Source organism: Pseudophryne corroboree, chromosome 7 (assembly GCF_028390025.1).
Source record: "Pseudophryne corroboree isolate aPseCor3 chromosome 7, aPseCor3.hap2, whole genome shotgun sequence".
Classification (NCBI taxonomy): Eukaryota; Metazoa; Chordata; class Amphibia; order Anura; family Myobatrachidae; genus Pseudophryne; species Pseudophryne corroboree.
The window spans coordinates 2,158,516-2,182,568 of NC_086450.1; the positions used below are offsets into that span (position 1 = coordinate 2,158,516).

At 52.0% G+C, this 24,053-nt stretch overlaps 1 protein-coding gene across 3 annotated transcripts in view; it reads right to left on the minus strand.

The window, feature by feature from the left end:
- Window positions 1–24,053, minus strand: part of NBEAL1 (neurobeachin like 1) — a 410,517-nt gene that overhangs the window by 374,757 nt on the left and 11,707 nt on the right. For all 3 annotated transcript variants that reach the window (XM_063932593.1, XM_063932592.1, XM_063932594.1), the window contains exon 2: window positions 15,250–15,691. In XM_063932593.1, coding sequence (XP_063788663.1) covers window positions 15,250–15,300 — 51 coding nt within the window. In that variant the 5' untranslated portion in view covers window positions 15,301–15,691. The remainder of the gene's footprint in view (window positions 1–15,249; window positions 15,692–24,053) is intronic.

The window sequence follows — 24,053 nt, forward strand, 5'->3', positions numbered from 1 at the left end:
GCAGCCAGAGAGACCCGTCACTGTAACCGGAAATATATATCACATACATAATACACACATATGCAGTGGGGCAAAAAAGTATTTGGACAGCCACCGATTGTGCAAGTTGACCACTTATAAAGATGAGAGAGGTGTGTAATTTCCATCATAGACTTCACCTGTGAGAGAGACAGAATCTGGAAATCACATTGTATGATTGTTACACTATTTATTTGTATATTCTTGTGGAAAATAAATATTTGGACACCTACCAAGCTGCAAGATTTCTGGCTCTCACAGACCTGTTACTTCTTCTTTAAGAAGCTCTTCTATCCTCCACTCGTTACCTGTATTAATGGCACCTGTTTGAGCTGGTTATCTGTATAAAAGACACCTGTCCACACCCTCAAACAGTCAGACTGCTACCTCTCCACCATGGACAAGACCAGAGAGCTGTCTAAGGACCCCAGGGTCAAAATTGTAGAGCTGCACAAGGCTGGGATGAGATACTCAACAATAGGCAAGCAGCTTGGTGAGAAGAGATCAACTGTTGGAGCAATTATTAAAAAATGGAAGAAATACAAGATCACTGACAATCTCCCTCGACCTGGGGCTCCATGCAAGATCTCACCTCGTGGGGTATCAATGATCTTGAGAACGGTGAGAAATCAGCCCAGAACTACACGGAGGAACCTGGTCAATGACCTCAAGAGAGCTGGGACCACAGTCACAAAGGTTACCATTAGTAACACACTACGTTGTCATGGATTGAAATCCATCAGCGCCCGAAAGGTCCCCCTGCTTAAGTCAGCACATGTCCAGGCCCGTCTAAAGTTTGCCAGTGACCATCTGGATGATCCAGAGGAGGATTGGGAGAATGTAATGTAGTCAGATGAGAGCAAAATCAAACTTTTTGGTATAAACTCCACTTGCCGTGTTTGGAGGGAGAAGAATGATAAATGGCATCCCAAGAACACCATACCCACTGTGAAGCATGGGGGTGGAAACATCATGCTTTGGGGCTGCTTTTCTGCAAAGGGGACAGGACGACTGATCCGTATTAAGGAGAGGATGAATGGGGCCATGTATCCTGAGATTTTGGGCAAAAACCTCCTTCCCTCAGTAAGAGCATTGAAGATGGAACGTGGCTGGGTCTTCCAGCATGACAATGACCCCAAACACACCGCCCGGGCAACTAAGGAGTGGCTCCGTAAGAAGCATTTCAAGGTCCTGGAGTGGCCTAGCCAGTCTCCAGACCTCAACCCAATAGAAAATCTGTGGAGGGAGTTGAAAGTCCATGTTGCCCGGCGACAGCTCCAAAACATGACAGATCTAGAGAAGATCTGCATGGAAGAGTGGGTCAAAATACCTGCTACAGTGTGTGCAAACCTGGTCAAGAACTACAGGAAACGTGTGACCTCTGTAATTGCCAACCGAGGTTATATTACAAAGTATCGAGTTCAACTTTCTGATTGTCCAAATATTTATTTTCCACAAGAATAAACAAATAAATAGTGTAACAATCACACAATGTGATTTCCAGATTCTGTCTCTCACAGGTGATGTCTATGATGGAAAGTACACACCTCTCTAATCTTTATAAGTGGGTCAACTTGCACAATCGGTGGCTGTCCAAATACTTTTTTGCTCCACTGTATATTATACACACACCTATATACACACACAATGCATTCAGTGCCTGGCACATTACTGACGTCACAGCTCCTACATTACAGAACGTGTCTCCTGACTGATCACTAGTGCCCTGCAGCCAGAGAGACCCAGTCACTGTAACCGGAAATATATACATCAAATACATAACACACATATATATTATACATACACCACAGATTATATAATAACACACGTCTATAGAATGCACACACATATGTATGTTATATACACACTACACATTATATACATTGGCACGTGGCGGATACGCCGCTACATGTTTTGCGCACTGTACTCTGTGTAGAGGTGCAGACGCCTGTGGGGGACACGGTTCGGACACCACTCGCTGCGTGAGCTGAGCATCGATGACCCACGTTGGGCACTACAGGGTAATGTAATGACTGCAGCTATATGATGGGTTCTGTCAGTAAATGTGCTGGGCGCTGCTGGTACATTATGGGCCCTTCCCCTACATTCCGGGCAAATGTGTCTTCTGCCCGCTACAAATGTTATGTCTGCCAACCCTCCTTCCACAGCAGTGGTTTGTAATTCCGGGGAATTTACTAAGGAACCATGTTATACTCTGCTCTGGTGCTTCTAGCACATCCTTGTCTGTATCCCAGCAATAAGATACAGACTAGACTGTACTAGAAGCACCTCAGCAGACAGCGACACCGCATGCAGGAAAGAGACAGCGCACAGGCTGTGACAGGTACAGGGTGCTAGAATGAACACTATGCATGCACACAGAGGTATACACTTCCTATAAGGGTTACTCTGCATACACAGATGCGGGCTGCAGTACAATAGGGAGGTGGGGAGGGTGCACTGTATCTCACATCACAGTGTCAGGGAAGGGAGTGCAGCAGAGACGGGACGTGGCAGGAACACAGCTGTAATCAGGACTGAGCCTCACCACAGGGGTGTACAGCATGTGTGTGAAGTGTGGAGTAGGTGCCAATTGCCTCAGCATATAAATAGGAAATCTACAGTCTGCAGCACAGATACAAGTGACAAGACACACAGCCTCAGACAGCACCCTGTAACCCCGCACACAGCACCCTGTAACCCCACACACAGCACCCTGTAACCCCGCACACAGCACCACACAGCACCCTGTAACCCCGCACACAGCACCCTGTAACCCCGCACACAGCACCACACAGCACCCTGTAACCCCGCACACAGCACCCTGTAACCCCGCACACAGTACCCTGTAACCCCGAACACAGCATCACACAGCACCCTGTAACCCCGCACACAGTACCCTGTAACCCCGAACACAGCGTCACACAGCACCCTGTAACCCCGCACACAGCACCCTGTAACCCCGCACACAGCACCCTGTAACCCCGCACACAGCGTCACACAGCACCCTGTAGCCCCGCACACAGCGCCACACAGTACCCTGTAACCCCGCACACAGCATCACACAGCACCCTGTAACCCCGCACACAGTACCCTGTAACCCCGAACACAGCGTCACACAGCACCCTGTAACCCCGCACACAGCACCCTGTAACCCCGCACACAGCACCCTGTAACCCCGCACACAGCGTCACACAGCACCCTGTAGCCCCGCACACAGCGCCACACAGTACCCTGTAACCCCGCACACAGCGTCACACAGTACCCTGTAACCCCGCACACAGCACCGTCTCCCCGCACACAGCGTCGTCTCCCCGCACACAGCGTCACACAGCACCGTCTCCCCGCACACAGCGTCACACAGTAGCCTGCAACCCTGCACACAGCACCATCTCCCCGCACACAGCGCCACACAGCACCCCGTCTCCCCGTACACAGCTACACACAGTACCTTGTCTCCACGCACACAGCACCCTGTAACTCCACACAGTGTCACACAGCACCATGCATCCCCACACAGAGCGCCACACAGCACCGTCTCCCTGCACACAGTACCCTGTAACTCGCACAGTGTCACACAGCACCCTGTCTCCCTGCACAGAGTACTTTACAGCACCCTGTAACCCCGCACAGAGCGCCACACAGCACCCTGTCTCCCCGCAGACAGCACCCTGTAACTCCGCACAGTGTCACACAGCACCCTGTCTCCCAGCACAGAGTGCTACACAGCACCCTGTCTCCCCGCACAGAGCGCCACACAGCACCCTGTATCACTGCTTCTCAAACATCCCTGATATCACTAGTGTCTGCCTACACACAGCGTCACATAGCAGCGCCCAACAAAAAACAAACAAATGATTAAAACAAGAAAACAGTCACTTACAGTACAAGACAATGTAGGACCAGTACATGGTGTATACACATTGCTGCATTAGGGGACAGGACACTGAGATAAGCATCAGGGTGGCAGAAACCGAGGGTTTGGTGCCAGAGTAAAAATAGTCTAAGAGAGGGAAAAGCACGAGGGCGGAGGGCCCTGCTTGGGAGAGCTTACATTCTAGAGGGGAGGGGCAGACAGACAGGGGTGACACAGATGATGTATTAGCGAGCATGTAGCAGAGGGTTAGAATGAGATATGGGGTAGACAGAGCGTGGGACAGAGAGTTAGGATGAGATTTGGCTGGGTTTGGGGAAGAAGTGGGTTTTGAGAGCCCGTTTAAAGCTTTGTAGAGAGGTGGAGAGTGAGGGGGAGAGGTAGAGAACTGCACAGGTAGCACCACAGCCAAAACCCTGGAGGTAGGAGTGGGGAGAAGTAATCAGTCAGCAGGAGAGTCGGATGTATTAGCAGAGAGAAGAGGACGGGTGGGAGTGTAAAGGGAGATAAGGTCAGAGATGTAGATGGGAGAGGAGTCGGTGAGGGCTTTGTAAGTGAGTGTGAGAAGCTTGAAATTAATTGTGAAAGGGAAGGGAAGCCAGGCAGGGGCTTGTAGGAGAGGGGAGGTGGACGTAGTACGTTTGGTGAGGAAGATGAGCCGGGCAGCAGCATTGAGGACAGATTGGAGTGGAGAGAAGTATGTGTCAGGGAGGCCAGTCATGAGGAGATTACAGTAGTCCAGTCTGGAGATGACCAGTGAGAGGGTCTTAGTGGTATGCTGGGAGAGCGAGGGTCTGATTCTGGAGATATGTGTGAGATGGAGACGGCAGGACTGGGAGAGCGAGGATCTCATCCTGGAGATATGTGAGAAATGGAGACGGCAGGACTGGGAGAGCGAGGGTCTGATCCTGGAGAGGTGTGAGAAATGGAGACGGCAGGACTGGGAGAGCGAGGGTCTCATCCTGGAGATGTGTGAGAAATGGAGACGGCAGGACTGGGAGAGCGAGGGTCTCATCCTGGAGATGTGTGAGAAATGGAGACGGCAGGACTGGGAGAGCGAGGGTCTGATCCTGGAGATGTGTGTGAGATGGAGACGGCAGGACTGGGAGAGCGAGGGTCTGATCCTGGAGATATGTGAGAGATGGAGACGGCAGGACTGGGAGAGCGAGGGTCTGATCCTGGAGAGGTGTGTGAGATGGAGACGGCAGGACTGGGAGAGCGAGGGTCTCATCCTGGAGATGTGTGAGAAATGGAGACGGCAGGACTGGGAGAGCGAGGGTCTGATCCTGGAGATATGTGAGAGATGGAGACGGCAGGACTGGGAGAGCGAGGGTCTGATCCTGGAGAGGTGTGAGAGATGGAGACGGCAGGACTGGGAGAGCGAGGGTCTGATCCTGGAGATGTGTGAGAGATGGAGACGGCAGGACTGGGAGAGCGAGGATCTGATCCTGGAGATATGTGAGAGATGGAGACGGCAGGACTGGGAGAGCGAGGGTGTGATCCTGGAGATGTGTGTGAGATGGAGACGGCAGGACTGGGAGAGCGAGGGTCTGATTCAGGAGATGTGTGTGAGATGGAGACGGCAGGACTGGGAGAGCGAGGGTCTGATCCTGGAGATGTGTGAGATGGAGACGGCAGGACTGGGAGAGCGAGGGTCTGATCCTGGAGATGTGTGAGATGGAGACGGCAGGACTGGGAGAGCGAGGGTCTGATCCTGGAGATGTGTGTAAGATGGAGACGGCAGGACTGGGAGAGCGAGGGTCTGATCCTGGAGAGGTGTGTGAGATGGAGACGGCAGGACTGGGAGAGCGAGGGTCTGATCCTGGAGATGTGTGTGAGATGGAGACGGCAGGACTGGGAGAGCGAGGGTGTGATCCTGGAGATGTGTGTGAGATGGAGACGGCAGGACTGGGAGAGCGAGGGTCTGATCCTGGAGATGTGTGTGAGATGGAGACGGCAGGACTGGGAGAGCGAGGATCTGATCCTGGAGAGGTGTGTGAGATGGAGACGGCAGGACTGGGAGAGCGAGGGTCTGATCCTGGAGAGGTGTGTGAGATGGAGACGGCAGGACTGGGAGAGCGAGGGTCTGATCCTGGAGATATGTGAGAGATGGAGACGGCAGGACTGGGAGAGCGAGGGTCTGATCCTGGAGATGTGTGTGAGATGGAGACGGCAGGACTGGGAGAGCGAGGGTCTGATCCTGGAGATATGTGAGAGATGGAGACGGCAGGACTGGTAGAGCGAGGGTCTGATCCTGGAGATATGTGAGAGATGGAGACGGCAGGACTGGGAGAGCGAGGGTCTGATCCCGGAGAGGTGTGTGAGATGGAGACGGCAGGACTGGGAGAGCGAGGGTCTGATCCTGGAGATGTGTGAGAGATGGAGACGGCAGGACTGGGAGAGCGAGGGTGTGATCCTGGAGAGGTGTGTGAGATGGAGACGGCAGGACTGGGAGAGCGAGGGTCTGATCCTGGAGAGGTGTGAGAGATGGGGACGGCAGGACTGGGAGAGCGAGGGTGTGATCCTGGAGATGTGTGTGAGATGGAGACGGCAGGACTGGGAGAGCGAGGGTCTGATCCTGGAGAGGTGTGTGAGATGGAGACGGCAGGACTGGGAGAGCGAGGATCTGATCCTGGAGAGGTGTGAGAGATGGAGACGGCAGGACTGGGAGAGCGAGGGTTTGATCCTGGAGATGTGTGAGAGATGGAGACGGCAGGACTGGGAGAGCGAGGGTCTGATCCTGGAGAGGTGTGAGAGATGGAGACGGCAGGACTGGGAGAGCGAGGGTCTGATCCTGGAGATATGTGAGAGATGGAGACGGCAGGACTGGGAGAGCGAGGGTCTGATCCTGGAGATGTGTGAGAGATGGAGACGGCAGGACTGGGAGAGCGAGGGTGTGATCCTGGAGATGTGTGCGAGATGGAGACGGCAGGACTGGGAGAGCGAGGGTGTGATCCTGGAGATGTGTGCGAGATGGAGACGGCAGGACTGGGAGAGCGAGGGTGTGATCCTGGAGATGTGTGAGAGATGGAGACGGCAGGACTGGGAGAGCGAGGGTGTGATCCTGGAGATGTGTGAGAGATGGAGACGGCAGGACTGGGAGAGCGAGGGTCTGATCCTGGAGAGGTGTGAGAGATGGAGACGGCAGGACTGGGAGAGCGAGGGTCTCATCCAGGAGATATGTGAGAGATGGAGACGGCAGGACTGGGAGAGCGAGGGTCTGATCCTGGAGATGTGTGAGAGATGGAGACGGCAGGACTGGGAGAGCGAGGGTGTGATCCTGGAGATGTGTGTGTGATGGAGACGGCAGGACTGGGAGAGCGAGGGTCTGATCCTGGAGATGTGTGTGAGATGGAGACGGCAGGACTGGGAGAGCGAGGGTCTGATCCTGGAGAGGTGTGAGAGATGGAGACGGCAGGACTGGGAGAGCGAGGGTGTGATCCTGGAGATGTGTGTGAGATGGAGACGGCAGGACTGGGAGAGCGAGGGTCTGATCCTGGAGAGGTGTGTGAGATGGAGACGGCAGGACTGGGAGAGCGAGGGTCTGATCCTGGAGAGGTGTGAGAGATGGAGACGGCAGGACTGGGAGAGCGAGGATCTGATCCTGGAGATGTGTGTGTGATGGAGACGGCAGGACTGGGAGAGCGAGGGTGTGATCCTGGAGAGGTGTGTGAGATGGAGACGGCAGGACTGGGAGAGCGAGGGTCTGATCCTGGAGATGTGTGTGAGATGGAGACGGCAGAACTGGGAGAGCGAGGGTGTGATCCTGGAGAGGTGTGAGAGATGGAGACGGCAGGACTGGGAGAGCGAGGGTGTGATCCTGGAGATGTGTGAGAGATGGAGACGGCAGGACTGGGAGAGCGAGGGTTTGATCCTGGAGATGTGTGTGAGATGGAGACGGCAGAACTGGGAGAGCGAGGGTGTGATCCTGGAGATGTGTGAGAGATGGAGACGGCAGGACTGGGAGAGCGAGGGTCTGATCCTGGAGAGGTGTGAGAGATGGAGACGGCAGGACTGGGAGAGCGAGGGTTTGATCCTGGAGATGTGTGAGAGATGGAGACGGCAGGACTGGGAGAGCGAGGGTCTGATCCTGGAGAGGTGTGAGAGATGGAGACGGCAGGACTGGGAGAGCGAGGGTCTGATCCTGGAGATGGAGACGGCAGGACTGGGAGAGAGAGGGTCTGATCCTGGAGAGGTGTGTGAGATGGAGACGGCAGGACTGGGAGAGCGAGGGTCTGATCCTGGAGATATGTGAGAGATGGAGACGGCAGGACTGGGAGAGCGAGGGTCTGATCCTGGAGATGTGTGAGAGATGGAGACGGCAGGACTGGGAGAGCGAGGGTGTGATCCTGGAGATGTGTGTGTGATGGAGACGGCAGGACTGGGAGAGCGAGGGTCTGATCCTGGAGATGTGTGTGAGATGGAGACGGCAGGACTGGGAGAGCGAGGGTCTGATCCTGGAGAGGTGTGAGAGATGGAGACGGCAGGACTGGGAGAGCGAGGGTGTGATCCTGGAGATGTGTGTGAGATGGAGACGGCAGGACTGGGAGAGCGAGGGTCTGATCCTGGAGAGGTGTGAGAGATGGAGACGGCAGGACTGGGAGAGCGAGGATCTGATCCTGGAGATGTGTGTGTGATGGAGACGGCAGGACTGGGAGAGCGAGGGTGTGATCCTGGAGAGGTGTGTGAGATGGAGACGGCAGGACTGGGAGAGCGAGGGTCTGATCCTGGAGATGTGTGTGAGATGGAGACGGCAGAACTGGGAGAGCGAGGGTGTGATCCTGGAGAGGTGTGAGAGATGGAGACGGCAGGACTGGGAGAGCGAGGGTGTGATCCTGGAGATGTGTGAGAGATGGAGACGGCAGGACTGGGAGAGCGAGGGTTTGATCCTGGAGATGTGTGTGAGATGGAGACGGCAGAACTGGGAGAGCGAGGGTGTGATCCTGGAGATGTGTGAGAGATGGAGACGGCAGGACTGGGAGAGCGAGGGTCTGATCCTGGAGAGGTGTGAGAGATGGAGACGGCAGGACTGGGAGAGCGAGGGTTTGATCCTGGAGATGTGTGAGAGATGGAGACGGCAGGACTGGGAGAACGAGGGTCTGATCCTGGAGAGGTGTGAGAGATGGAGACGGCAGGACTGGGAGAGCGAGGGTCTGATCCTGGAGATGGAGACGGCAGGACTGGGAGAGAGAGGGTCTGATCCTGGAGAGGTGTGTGAGATGGAGACGGCAGGACTGGGAGAGCGAGGGTCTGATCCTGGAGATATGTGAGAGATGGAGACGGCAGGACTGGGAGAGCGAGGGTCTGATCCTGGAGAGGTGTGAGAGATGGAGACGGCAGGACTGGGAGAGCGAGGGTTTGATCCTGGAGATGCGTGAGAGATGGAGACGGCAGGACTGGGAGAGCGAGGGTCTGATCCTGGAGAGGTGTGAGAGATGGAGACGGCAGGACTGGGAGAGCGAGGGTCTGATCCTGGAGATGGAGACAGCAGGACTGGGAGAGAGAGGGTCTGATCCTGGAGAGGTGTGTGAGATGGAGACGGCAAGACTGGGAGAGCGAGGGTCTGATCCTGGAGATATGTGAGAGATGGAGACGGCAGGACTGGGAGAGCGAGGGTCTGATCCTGGAGAGGTGTGAGAGATGGAGACGGCAGGACTGGGAGAGCGAGGGTCTGATCCTGGAGATGTGTGTGAGATGGAGACGGCAGGACTGGGAGAGCGAGGGTGTGATCCTGGAGATATGTGAGAGATGGAGACGGCAGGACTGGGAGAGCGAGGGTCTGATCCTGGAGATATGTGAGAGATGGAGACGGCAGGACTGGGAGAGCGAGGGTCTGATCCTGGAGAGGTGTGTGAGATGGAGACGGCAGGACTGGGAGAGCGAGGGTCTGATCCTGGAGATATGTGAGAGATGGAGACGGCAGGACTGGGAGAGCGAGGGTCTGATCCTGGAGATGTGTGTGAGATGGAGACGGCAGGACTGGGAGAGCGAGGGTCTGATCCTGGAGATATGTGAGAGATGGAGACGGCAGGACTGGGAGAGCGAGGGTGTGATCCTGGAGAGGAGTGTGAGATGGAGACGGCAGGACTGGTAGAGCGCGGGTCTGATCCTGGAGAGGTGTGAGAGATGGAGACGGCAGGACTGGGAGAGCGAGGGTCTGATCCTGGAAAGGTGTGTGTGAGATGGAGACGGAAGGACTGGGAGAGCGAGGGTGTGATCCTGGAGAGGTGTGTGAGATGGAGACGGCAGGACTGGGAGAGCGAGGGTCTGATCCTGGAGATGTGTGTGTGATGGAGACGGCAGGACTGGGAGAGCGAGGGTCTGATCCTGGAGATGTGTGTGAGATGGAGACGGCAGGACTGGGAGAGCGAGGGTCTGATCCTGGAGAGGTGTGTGAGATGGAGACGGCAGGACTGGGAGAGCGAGGGTCTGATCCTGGAGATATGTGAGAGATGGAGACGGCAGGACTGGGAGAGCGAGGGTCTGATCCTGGAGATGTGTGTGTGATGGAGACGGCAGGACTGGGAGAGCGAGGGTGTGATCCTGGAGATGTGTGTGAGATGGAGACGGCAGGACTGGGAGAGCGAGGGTCTGATCCTGGAGAGGTGTGTGAGATGGAGACGGCAGGACTGGGAGAGCGAGGGTCTGATCCTGGAGATATGTGAGAGATGGAGACGGCAGGACTGGGAGAGCGAGGGTCTGATCCTGGAGATGTGTGTGAGATGGAGACGGCAGGACTGGGAGAGCGAGGGTCTGATCCTGGAGATGTGTGTGAGATGGAGACGGCAGGACTGGGAGAGCGAGGGTCTGATCCTGGAGAGGTGTGTGAGATGGAGACGGCAGGACTGGGAGAGCGAGGGTCTGATCCTGGAGATGTGTGTGAGATGGAGACGGCAGGACTGGGAGAGCGAGGGTCTGATCCTGGAGATGTGTGAGAGATGGAGACGGCAGGACTGGGAGAGCGAGGATCTGATCCTGGAGAGGTGTGAGAGATGGAGACGGCAGGACTGGGAGAGCGAGGGTGTGATCCTGGAGATGTGTGAGAGATGGAGACGGCAGGACTGGGAGAGCGAGGGTGTGATCCTGGAGGTGTGTGTGAGATGGAGACGGAAGGACTGGGAGAGCGAGGGTCTGATCCTGGAGAGGTGTGTGAGATGGAGACGGCAGAACTGGGAGAGCGAGGGTGTGATCCTGGAGAGGTGTGAGAGATGGAGACGGCAGGACTGGGAGAGCGAGGGTGTGATCCTGGAGATGTGTGTGAGATGGAGACGGCAGGACTGGGAGAGCGAGGGTCTGATCCTGGAGAGGTGTGTGAGATGGAGACGGCAGGACTGGGAGAGCGAGGGTCTGATCCTGGAGATGTGTGTGAGATGGAGACGGCAGGACTGGGAGAGCGAGGGTCTGATCCTGGAGATGTGTGAGAGATGGAGACGGCAGGACTGGGAGAGCGAGGATCTGATCCTGGAGAGGTGTGAGAGATGGAGACGGCAGGACTGGGAGAGCGAGGGTGTGATCCTGGAGATGTGTGAGAGATGGAGACGGCAGGACTGGGAGAGCGAGGGTGTGATCCTGGAGGTGTGTGTGAGATGGAGACGGAAGGACTGGGAGAGCGAGGGTCTGATCCTGGAGAGGTGTGTGAGAGATGGAGACGGCAGGACTGGGAGAGGTGGTGAATGTGTGGTGTGAAGGAGGAAACAAGTGTAACAATATACAGTACTATATACAGCTGCTACAATAGAACATTGCTGTCATGGGCTGAGGCATTAATGGTCCTTTGTCTGCCAGGTGTCTCTATAGCAGGGAGAGAATTACTTCAACTCAGATATCACCATCGCTCCACAATCAGCACAACACATCATAGAACACAACCCAAACCTAACCAGGATAAGGAGAGCGGTGCGGGCCCGAGAGCCTGCAATCTACAGGGATATGGTATATAGGCGTTAGGTCGACCACGATAGGTTGACAGGTCAAAAGGTCAACATGAGTTTTTCATTTTATTTTTATTTTTTGGACTTTTTCATTCTTTTACGATCCGTGTGAACTACGATTGGGAACGGTAACCTGTCCGAAGCATGGCGAGCGGACACTGTGCACTAATTGTGGTTCCCCGTCTCTTTACGAAGAAAACGACACCCAAAAAAAAATCCAAAAACTCATGTCGACCTTTTCACCTGTCGACCTAGAACAGGTCGATCTAACGACCATGTCGCCCTAGTGACCCTGTCGACCTAAAGCATGTTGACCTACCGTGGTCGACCTAAGTTGAGTCGACCCAACAACCCATACCCGATGATATGGAGACTATAGGAATTAATGGGACAGGAGGGTAGCTGGTAGGACCTGGGGGAAAAGACGGGGCAGGGGGGAAAAGACGGGGCAGGGGGATAGCATCAGGGGGCAGCAGCTAGAATGAAGAAGGGATTTTAAGAAAAAGTACTTCATCAACTAAAAAGTATAGGAAGAGCCAGGGCAGGAGGGGGTAGGTGGGGGCACAGAGTCCCTGAAATGGGCAGCAATATGGGACAAGTCTTGGAGATCAGAGTGAACGGTGATGGCGAGGTGCAGAGGTGGCGGCACAGGTAAGTCCCATCTGAGAGAGTGTGTGGGTGGGGGAGGGGAGATCAGACACTGATGACTGGATCTGAGCCAGCAGAGGTAGGTGCCGTGCAGTGGATGGAAGTACAGAGCGGGCAGGAGAACTGGGTTTTATATATATATCTACATATACACACACACACACACATACTGGCAGGGTAGGTAGTTTGCAGCGGCCTGTATAGTGATACTGGGACACGTATGTCACAACTTCACTAATACATCCAGACGCTTTTTTTGTTTCTATTTTCTTTTTAGTTTCTATGTTGTTTTCAACTCGTCCTGAAGTGCGGAAAAGATTTATTTTTTCCTAAAATGACCAATCTATAAAAGCACAACAACATCACATATAATATATATATATATATATATATATATATATATATATATATATATATATATATATATATATATATATATATATATATATATATATATACACACATATATACATACATACATACACACACATACATACACACACATACACACACATACATACACACACACATACACACACACATACATTCACTGCGAATGAGCAGCATATAATACTGACAGTGGGACAGTGCAGAGTCACTGACAGCTTTGGGGCGACTCCCTGGGGTTGATTGAATTCAGAGCAATGCTAAGTCGGGGAATGGCCGTACTCGAACTTGCCGCAAAGCTGTCTGCGTCGCACTAGGGCACAGAGCAGCATCGCGGACCTAGTTTTGTCGGATTTCTGCTCGCACCCCCACTAGTCGGGGTAACACTGCGCTGAATTCAATAGCACCAGGAGCTCCTTCGTGGCGCTATTCAATTTGCTCTGAATTGAATAGACCCCATTGTAAGGTATAATGGGATCTATTCATGAAGCAGTGAAAAGTGTGGAGAAGTGAGCCAGTGGAAAGTTGCCCACGGCAACCAATCAGTGTTGAGGTAACATTTATAAAATGCATTCTATAAAATTCTAGGTAGCAACTGATTGGTTGCCGTGGGCAACTTCACCACACTTCACTGCTTCATGAATAGACCCCAATATCCTCCACGGCGTCCTGCTGATGACTGATGAGCTGCAGTGATCCCACAGTGATTATTACAGGAGTAGGAATATTATAGAAGCGACGTTCTGTGCCGAGCCCCTGAAGACTGCGCTGGCTGCCAGGAAATAAACAATGCTGGCTGAGAAGACGTAGAGTTCAGACGCAGACAGTGCAGCAGTGTAATCAGGAGTCAGCGCTTGCCTTGTGCCCGGCTGTGCTGTACGGGCTGTGCCTCATCTCACAAGGTACAATCTGTCAGACGCTGGCACATAACAGCCTAAGCCAAGTGTTTATGATGTGTATCTATCCGCCTGAACCAAACGCTCATTTCCTGGAGACTCGTCCCGTGCACGCTGGAGACTCGTCCCGTGGACAGGGAGTTTATAGTCTGGCTGACAGTACGGTAACTAGCACGTCTCTGCCTAAACCATGCGTGCTGCCAGGGTACATTACTGAAACATGACGCACCTTCACTTATTGGTTTGGGTAAGATCGTGTATAATTTAGGAGCCAGACCCAAGCACTGGAAGCCAGGTGCCGTAAGAGAAGTATCAGATCTCATCTCCCAGCTTCCTATATCACCTGCGCTGCTTCTCGCACTTACCTGTCAGAGGCAAGGTATGTGACAAATGTCTGTTTCCATGTTATTTGTATATACACTTACACGCAGGGCCGGATTCAGCGCGGATCACTATTGCTCCTACAAGTGAGATTTTTTTGCAAACTAAATTGTAAAGAATCACACAAGTAGTTGCCGCCCAGAAATGGAAAAAGACGCCCCCTGCAATGTTAGTGATGTATACGCATCTGCAGCACTAACAATCGGGAACATGGAAGGGTCAATATGCGCCGAGCCAGAGCATCCACACATGCTGTGTCATGCAAGTGATCGCTGATAAAGTCAGAGAGTCGCCCACCAAACGGCCATGACGCACCTGGGTTTTAGCCACCACTTCCACAAAACGCCACGTTACCACCCCTAAGTGCTCACTTCCTGTCTATCACTATAAAATCGCTTCACTTTAATATTGCAGAAACACCGCAATCGCAATGTGGCTCTGGCATTGCGTACGCAGCAAATGCGCAGTCTTTTGATAATCTGACAAACTGCGGTCCTTGCTGAATTAGGCGCACAGCGCAGTACCACATACGGGCCGCACAGGTTAATATCCTCCAGAAACTTGAAGTAGTCATTTTCGAAACGCACTTGACAAGCAGCAGAAAACGCCTGGGAGCGCAGCGTCACGTAGGCCGCACAGCAAGGTACGCACCGTTATTTCCACCTCTGCAAACTAAAAGTGCTCCTAGATTACGCCAAGAGACCTCTGAGATTGGACACCACAAGCTCCTACCTCTCCTTTTAGTAACAATGCCCCAGTGCCCCCAGGCAAAACAAATGTGCCTACAAATATGCCCGCATCGCCTGTCATTACAATAATCTGCCACTTTGCCACCGCCCTGCGCCAAACATTTACCACCACGCAAACTGCTGCTACTCCACTGCAAACCTACATATGTGCCGGTCATATCCAAGTGCTCGGCAGAACCAAAGCCGATTTCACTCTATGCTTCAACTTCATCAATGACAAATGCCACCTGTGATACCATACTGCTGGATCAGCCGTGGCCAGGTGGCTTAATAGGGAACCGCCGGCAGAACCCACAAGATCCCTACAACACAGGAATAAAACATATAACGCCAATATTACACACAAGGTAAAATAAAGTACTTGCCTTGTTACAGTACAGCATCCACAGCTCATAGAGCCGCTCCCGAGACGCCATCCCGTCACCTCCTCTCCCGACTTCCAGATACCAGCGCAGCAACTAATCCATGGACAATGACTGGGATTTCATATTCAGCCGTTTACACGAGCGTTGCCGCTGTACTCCCAGCACACAACCAAAACACACACAGGCCAGTTCCCTGCAGACCAAACCGGCAGAAAACCTGCTCAGCAGGCCGGACGTCCCCTGCACTGCACACAGGGGACAGATCACCGGCCACAGGTGCTATAGGCAGCCCAGACGTTTTCACAACAAGATGCTATTGTTTCTCCCAAATTCCAAAAGGTCTTCATTCAGTTTACCATCAGAAGAAGCCACATACATCGTCCGCCAATAACCGCCAGGATCACGTAGTGCGGTCTGTAAGAGACACATGCAGCCGAGTCACCTAGAGAAACACAGACACGGCAATTAAAGCTAAATTATTGTAAAACAAGGAGCTACACAAGTAACATACAGTGGCTGCTTTACATTCCCCGTGGTACTCGCCTCCATACATACAGGTAATATACAGTGGCTGCTTTACATTCCCCGTGGTACTCGCCTCCATACATACAGGTAATATACAGTGGCTGCTTTACATTCCCCGTGGTACTCACCTCCATACACACAGGTAATATACAGTGACTGCTTTACATTCCCCGTGGTACTCGCCTCCATACATACAGGTAATATACAGTGGCTGCTTTACATTCCCCGTGGTACTCACCTCCATACACACAGGTAATATACAGTGACTGCTTTACATTCCCCGTGGTACTCGCCTCCATACATACAGGTAATATACAGTGGCTGCTTTACATTCCCCGTGGTACTCTCCTCCATACATACAGGTAATATACAGTGGCTGCTTTACATTCCCCGTGGTACTCGCCTCCATACACAGGTAATATACAGTGACTGCTTTACATTCCCTGTGGTACTCTCCTCCATACACACAGGTAATATACAGTGGCTGCTTTACATTCCCCGTGGTACTCGCCTCCATACACACAGGTAATATACAGTGACTGCTTTACATTCCCTGTGGTACTCTCCTCCATACATACAGGTAATATACAGTGGCTGCTTTACATTCCCCGTGGTACTCGCCTCCATACACACAGGTAATATACAGTGGCTGCTTCACATTCCCCGTGGTACTCGCCTCCATACACAGGTAATATACAGTGACTGCTTTACATTCCCTGTGGTACTCTCCTCCATACACACAGGTAATATACAGTGGCTGCTTTACATTCCCCGTGGTACTCGCCTCCATACACACAGGTAATATACAGTGACTGCTTTACATTCCCTGTGGTACTCTCCTCCATACATACAGGTAATATACAGTGGCTGCTTTACATTCCCCGTGGTACTCGCCTCCATACACACAGGTAATATACAGTGGCTGCTTCACATTCCCCGTGGTACTCGCCTCCATACACACAAGTAATATACAGTGGCTGCTTTACATTCCCCGTGGTACTCGCCTCCATACACACAGGTAATACAGTGGCTGCTTCACATTCCCCGTGGTATTCGCCTCCATACATACAGGTAATATACAGTGACTGCTTTACATTCCCCATGGTACTCGCCTCCATACATACAGGTAATATACAGTGACTGCTTTACATTCCCCGTGGTACTCGCCTCCATACACACAGGTAATATACAGTGACTGCTTTACATTCCCCGTGGTACTCGCCTCCATACACACAGGTAATACAGTGGCTGCTTTACATTCCCCGTGGTACTCGCCTCCATACACACAGGTAATATACAGTGACTGCTTTACATTCCCTGTGGTACTCTCCTCCATACATACAGGTAATATACAGTGGCTGCTTTACATTCCCCGTGGTACTCGCCTCAGTACACACAGGTAATATACAGTGGCTGCTTTACATTCCCCGTGGTACTCGCCTCCATACACACAGGTAATATACAGTGGCTGCTTTACATTCCCCGTGGTACTCGTCTCAGTACACACAGGTAATATACAGTAGCTGCTTTACATTCCCCGTGGTACTCGCCTCCATACACACAGGAAATATACAGTGGCTGCTTTACATTCCCTGTGGTACTCGCCTCCATACACACAGGTAATATACAGTGGCTGCTTTACATTCCCCGTGGTACTCGTCTCAGTACACACAGGTAATATACAGTAGCTGCTTTACATTCCCCGTGGTACTCGCCTCCATACACACAGGAAATATACAGTGGCTGCTTTACATTCCCTGTGGTACTCGCCTCCATACACACAGGTAATATACAGTGACTGCTTTACATTCCCCGTGGTACTTGCCTCCATACACACAGGTAATATACAGTGGTTGCTTTACATTCCCCGTGGTACTCTCCTCCATACACACAGGTAATATACAGTGGCTGCTTTACATTCCCCGTGGTACTCTCTTCCATACACACAGGTAATATACAGTGGCTGCTTTACATTCCCCGTGGTACTCGCCTCCATACACACAAGTAATATACAGTGACTTCTTTACAATCCCTGTGGTACTCGCCTCCATACACACAGGTAATACAGTGGCTGCTTTACATTCCCCGTGGTACTCACCTCCATACACACAGGTAATATACAGTGGCTGCTTTACATTCCCCGTGGTACTCACCTCCATACACACAGGTAATATACAGTGGCTGCTTTACAATCCCCGTGGTACTTGTCTCAGTACACACAGGTAATATACAGTGGCTGCTTCACATTCCCCGTGGTACTCGCCTCCATACATACAGGTAATATACAGTGGCTGCTTTACATTCCCCGTGGTACTCACCTCCATACACACAGGTAATATACAGTGACTGCTTTACATTCCACGTGGTACTCGCCTCCATACACACAAGTAATATACAGTGACTGCTTTACATTCCCCGTGGTACTCGCCTCAATACACACAGGTAATACAGTGGCTGCTTTACATTCCCCGTGGTACTCGCTTCCATACACACAGGTAATATACAGTGGCTGCTTTACATTCCCCGTGGTACTCACCTCCATACACACAGGTAATATACAGTGGCTGCTTTACATTCCCCGTGGTACTTGTCTCAGTACACACAGGTAATATACAGTGGCTGCTTCACATTCCCCGTGGTACTCGCCTCCATACATACAGGTAATATACAGTGGCTGCTTTACATTCCCCGTGGTACTCGCCTCCATACACACAGGTAATACAGTGGCTGCTTTACATTCCCCGTGGTACTCGCCTCCATACACACAGGTAATATACAGTGGCTGCTTTACATTCCCCGTGGTACTCACCTCCATACACACAGGTAATATACAGTGGCTGCTTTACATTCCCCGTGGTACTTGTCTCAGTACACACAGGTAATATACAGTGGCTGCTTCACATTCCCCGTGGTACTCACCTCCATACATACAGGTAATATACAGTGGCTGCTTTACATTCCCCGTGGTACTCGCCTCCATACACAGGGTGTCACAGGGGGTGCAATCAGGTATTCTACACGCGGTCTGTTGTGTTAGTGCATGTACAGGAGAGCCCTGTGTACATACTCACCAGGGGACACACGTCACTATATCCACAATTGTGCTGTGCACTTCTCAATGATTTCTATTTCTCATGTGTTTCAATGGAATTGTGCGTCACAGGAAAATACACAACGGAAATTAATAAGCCATAGACATGAATGCGTCACAGACATCACTCAAGCTGCACAACATTATTGCTGACGGAGATGGGGGAGAGGAGACGGCGACGGCGAGGGGACGGCGACAGCGAGGGAGGGGGGACGGCGACAGCGAGGGAGGGGGGACGGCGACAGCGAGGGAGGGGGGACGGCGACAGCGAGGGAGGGGGGACGGCGACAGCGAGGGAGGGGGGACGGCGACAGCGAGGGAGGGGGGACGGCGACAGCAAGGGAGAGGGGACGGCGACAACGAGGGAGAGGGGACGGCGAGGGAGAGGGGACGGCGAGGGTGATGAGGGAGAGGGGACAGGAATCAGTGAGGGTGATGAGGGAGAGGGGACGGCGACAGCGAGGGAGAGGGGACAGCGAGGGTGACAAGGGAGAGGGGACAGGCATCAGTGAGGGCGACGAGGGTGAGGGGACGGCGACAGTGGGGATGATGAAGAAGACAGCATGGCAGTATCAGACAATGGGGTCGATTCAATTCACAGATTCAATACAGCGACCGGCCGGCGTGAGGTTGATTCTGTCGGGAATCAGCATCGCGCCGGGGAGTTAAGTCGGAGAATGCCCGTTCTCCCGACAAAACAACCTGTTAAGTCGGCGAGAACGGGCCATCGCCGACTTAAATGGAGCTGAATTGAATAGCGTCGGGAGCTAATAATTCCCGGCGCTATTCAACTGTTGCTGAATTGACCCCAATGAGGGAATAATACTATGGAGAAGAGGTTGGCGCTGAGAAGCATGTGAATGGGGTGAGGGCAGCACAGAGAATTTAAGGTGGGGCTATAGAAGTGAGATGAGGACTCAGCTGGAGATAATAAGGTAATGATGTGACTGGAAGGAGGCGGATAAGATGGGTGATCTCTGTGTACAGGGATGGAGGCTGTGTGCATGATGTCAGTATGATATACCGGCGGCTGTCAATATCCCAACAGCGGCTTCCTGTCTGCCAGTATGCCGGCAACGCAGCGAGCGCAAAGAGTCACTGTGACAGGACGGTACCGTACGGAAGCACTCGCCGCGTCCCGTTGACTGCGCACAGAATGGAAGGTCAAGCCGCACGAGGCTTGACCACATTGGGGATTCCCGCTTACCGTCAGTAACCGCCTGTTACTGACTCCACCCACTGCGCTGTGGGCGGGTTCTCGCTGCCACCAAACTCCTAACCTGCCGTGGCGTTTGGAACCACGGTTCTGCTCTGTATGTGCCGACGCACTGCCTTACCACACCTGTGTGGTGTTGACGAATCCCCACTAGCCACTTGCTAGGCCTCTACCGGTAGCTGGCGGAAGGCGGAGCTTGGAGACACTAGGTGCTTCCCTGGACAGCCGGAGGACGGGGCTAGGTTTGGCCTAACCCTGTTGGTCACAAGATGAAGCAGTCTTCTTGAGGCAAAGATGTTTATTTGCTTAATAGTTCTAAAGAGAACCCTTCCCTATTGCTAGGGGCAACAGCATACAATCAGATGTTTCAGCAGAATAAAGATGGTACAACTACAACTCTGGAGGCACGCAGGTCTCCTTTTTATGTCAGTTTTCCACACAGTACCACAGGGGGGTAAGCCCTCCCTGTCTTCTCCAACCAATCAGGTTATTTTACAAAATAACAATAAATTACATTTTACAAGGATATAAATGCAATAAAACAATATCCTCCTTCCTGTCACCCAGACAACGTTTGGTATCAGATTAACATTCACTATTTATAAATTTATCACATATCTTCAAAATACAAATGTGTCTGGTCATTCCCATCTGCAGGCAATCCCAGTGTTTAAGATTACAACAGGAATGGCTACAATACAAACAAACAGTCTTCCTTTCTTTATCTGTCATTCACGGATCGTAAATCAATTACATCCCCTACATGAAACAGATTCCAAGCCCATAGACCCAGTGATTAGTATCTCTCTCTAAGGAACTTACACATCAAAAGGTATTGTCCTTCACACCTCTCTGCTAGCACAGAGCCATTTTTCCTTTAAATACATTTCATTTAAACACGTGTTTCCCTTTAAATATACACCAAGCTTGGCTTGAATATAAAATAAATACATTTAAACATGTCTTCCTGCAATGGTGCACAGAGCACTACATATGACATGTTAAAACACATCATTCAACAAACTTTTAAACAGTCGGCAACATGGCGCTGGGCACGAGGGTTAACCCCTTCAGTGCCGCAGACGCCATTACTCGTGTGGCTGGCTTGTCTCTCCGGCCACAGTCAGCTTGTGGGCTCGGTGTGTCACTGCGCTCGCCACAGGATCTATTCCCAATGTATGGGTGTCGTGGACACACACGCGTGGGAATAGTCCTGATGCGCCGGGATTCCGGCAGCCGGCAAATAAAACGCATCCCATGTGTATTATATACTGTTAGGAGATACCATAAACTTCCATGCCTATTACAGTCCTGTATTCAGCACATTATAACCAGAGTAACCTGCACATACACACGCACACACATACACACACACATACACATACACACACATACACACACGCACACACACACACACACACGCACACACATACACTAAGCACCGGAAACAAGGCGTCCTTGCAGTTCTGACTGTAGGTGTGAATACAGCACAAGGTGTCGCCACTCAGGCGTGGAATGGGTAAAGGAAAGAAACATGCAGCGCGGGGGGTAATTCGGTGGCAGCGCAGGTGCGTCCCACACCCAGGGGTCTAGTAACACAGTCACCCCTGGCTAGCTTCTGGAACATTGCTACCATTAACCAACACAGAAATGACATTGCTAGGGGCAGACCAGGCTTTATCGGGGGGAGAAGAGAGAGGGATCTGCAGCACATTTCTCTGCACCAGCTGTGAGTATGGCGGCCAGGCACACAATGCCGCTTATCTGTAACGCATTGGTAGGGTGATGCTGGACTCTATGGATAGAAGAGGGATTGTAATACATATTGTATTTACCACCGATCAGGAACACGTACCCAGGCTCCATCACACATTAGGGATTAACGTCTGCATCCGAGCCCAGCAATTGCCCCATGATACCGAGTCACATAGCAAAACTGTACTACCCCAAAACTCTGACTCAAGCATTAGATATGGGCGGAGATTCAATTGCTTTCGCTGGCGCTGTCACTAGCTGGCGCCCAATGGAGTAATTCACTGTTGCTCTATTCAGACGCGAGTGCCGCAGTAGGACATTTCCGCTCACAGCCTCCGGAGGTCGCGGGCAGAACTATGCAGAGACTGTGGGTTGGGCTCATTGACCAGTACTAACGAGGCTAAACTCTGTCCATTTGGGTGCGACGCCCATGATAATTAATGGGCACACGCAAATAATTGAATTGCTCCGCCAGGCGCCCATTAATTAGCACCGCCCAAATAACAACTGCATTCCCCCCAGGGATGCACCATGGGACCTGTGGGTGATATATAACTAGACAGCGAGGTTACGCAGCAACGCTAAAAACTACAAGACCACAGATCATTTCTAAATAAAAGGCAGCTGCACATACTGCCACGCTGACTAAACAGCCAGTAACACAGTGGACAGTACGGTCAGTAGAATAAAGAGATGCATGAACGCAGGCCTGCAGAGTAAACGCCGCTGTGTGATGACACGGATCAGCTTTAGCTGCTGAACCTGTTTATACTGGCACATGGCTTATCATCGCAAAACGTGGCCAGTGCAAATCACGGCGCTTTCTGGTGGAAGGGTCTAGTCTGCAACAATGTTTTCTGCTGGATAGAGAAAAGAAACATATTGTAATCACTGGATGCATGGTGCATGATTAGATATTACAATAACGTACAGGGCTAGAGAGCACGCATCTAGGAGCGCGCCGTAAGTCTAGCTTACAGAGCCACTTTCTGCCTGTCCTTGGAGGAAGACCCGCCAGTATCAGAATACACATAGGGGGGCCTCATCCAGAGTCAACGGGAAACTACGTCACAATTTCATTTTACTTTGTTTTTAAAAAGGTTGCATTGGTGCAACTAAAATATGCAAGTCTCCAGCTGTGACTCCTCCCCTTGGGGTACCTGGCTGAGACCGGAACGCAGCTGGGGGCGTGGCTTCACTCTCAGTACTGAAGATGCTACAAATCGCAGCGCACTGCTGTGAATGGATGAACAGCCCAGCTGACACCTATGCAGGCGGCTTGCAGCATCTGAATTGCTCATCTGAGCAACATTTTCTTGTTTCATTTCAACACTCATAAATAAATGGTAGACTTCCCCTTCCCCAGCTGTGCACGGACCTTCACTTCTGAGAACAAGGGTGCCTGTCTGTGTAACGTGAGTGTGAGCGCCACTCCTGCTGGTGCCATGTAGTGGAATAGATGAGTGTTTTTTACATTTGCGACTAATCGAACGCAGTCATCACTGTCATATTTACACTTCCACACGGGTCAGAGTGGAGCCAAACCAGACCCCTGCAACGGGCTGCGTCTGACACTTTCCAAGCAGCCATGTCTGTCTTCGCGTTACGTACACAGTCGCACTATACAAGTATTGGGCCGAGTTGCCAATAATCTGGAGACGGGACGGATTTATTGTCTAGTGTGTAAGAAAGATCCTTTCTGGACAAATCTTGCGCACAAACATGACCGTTCCTTTATCCGATCTGTCGGGCGGGACTGAAAATCTCACCCACAATCTCCCGACATCGCCCAGTGTGAGCACATTCTGAATAATCTGACCTTACGCCCAGGTGTAAAGATCGGGCAGTGGCCCTCATTCCGAGTTGTTCGCTCGCAAGCTGCTTTTAGCAGCTTTGCACACGCTAAGCCGCCGCCCTCTGGGAGTGAATCTTAGCTTATCAAAATTGCGAACGAAAGATTAGCAAAATTGCGAATAGACACTTCTTAGCAGTTTCTGAGTAGCTCCAGACTTATAGGCCCTACACACTGGCCGATTTTCTGAAAGATATGAACGATCTCGTTCATAAATGAACGAGAACTCGTTCATATCTTTCAGTGTGGAGACTCCAGCGATGAACGATGCGCGGCCCCGCGCTAGTTCATCGCTGGTCCCCCGTCGGCTGTGCATGCAGGCCAATATGGACGATCTCGTCCATATTTGCCTGCACTTCAATGCA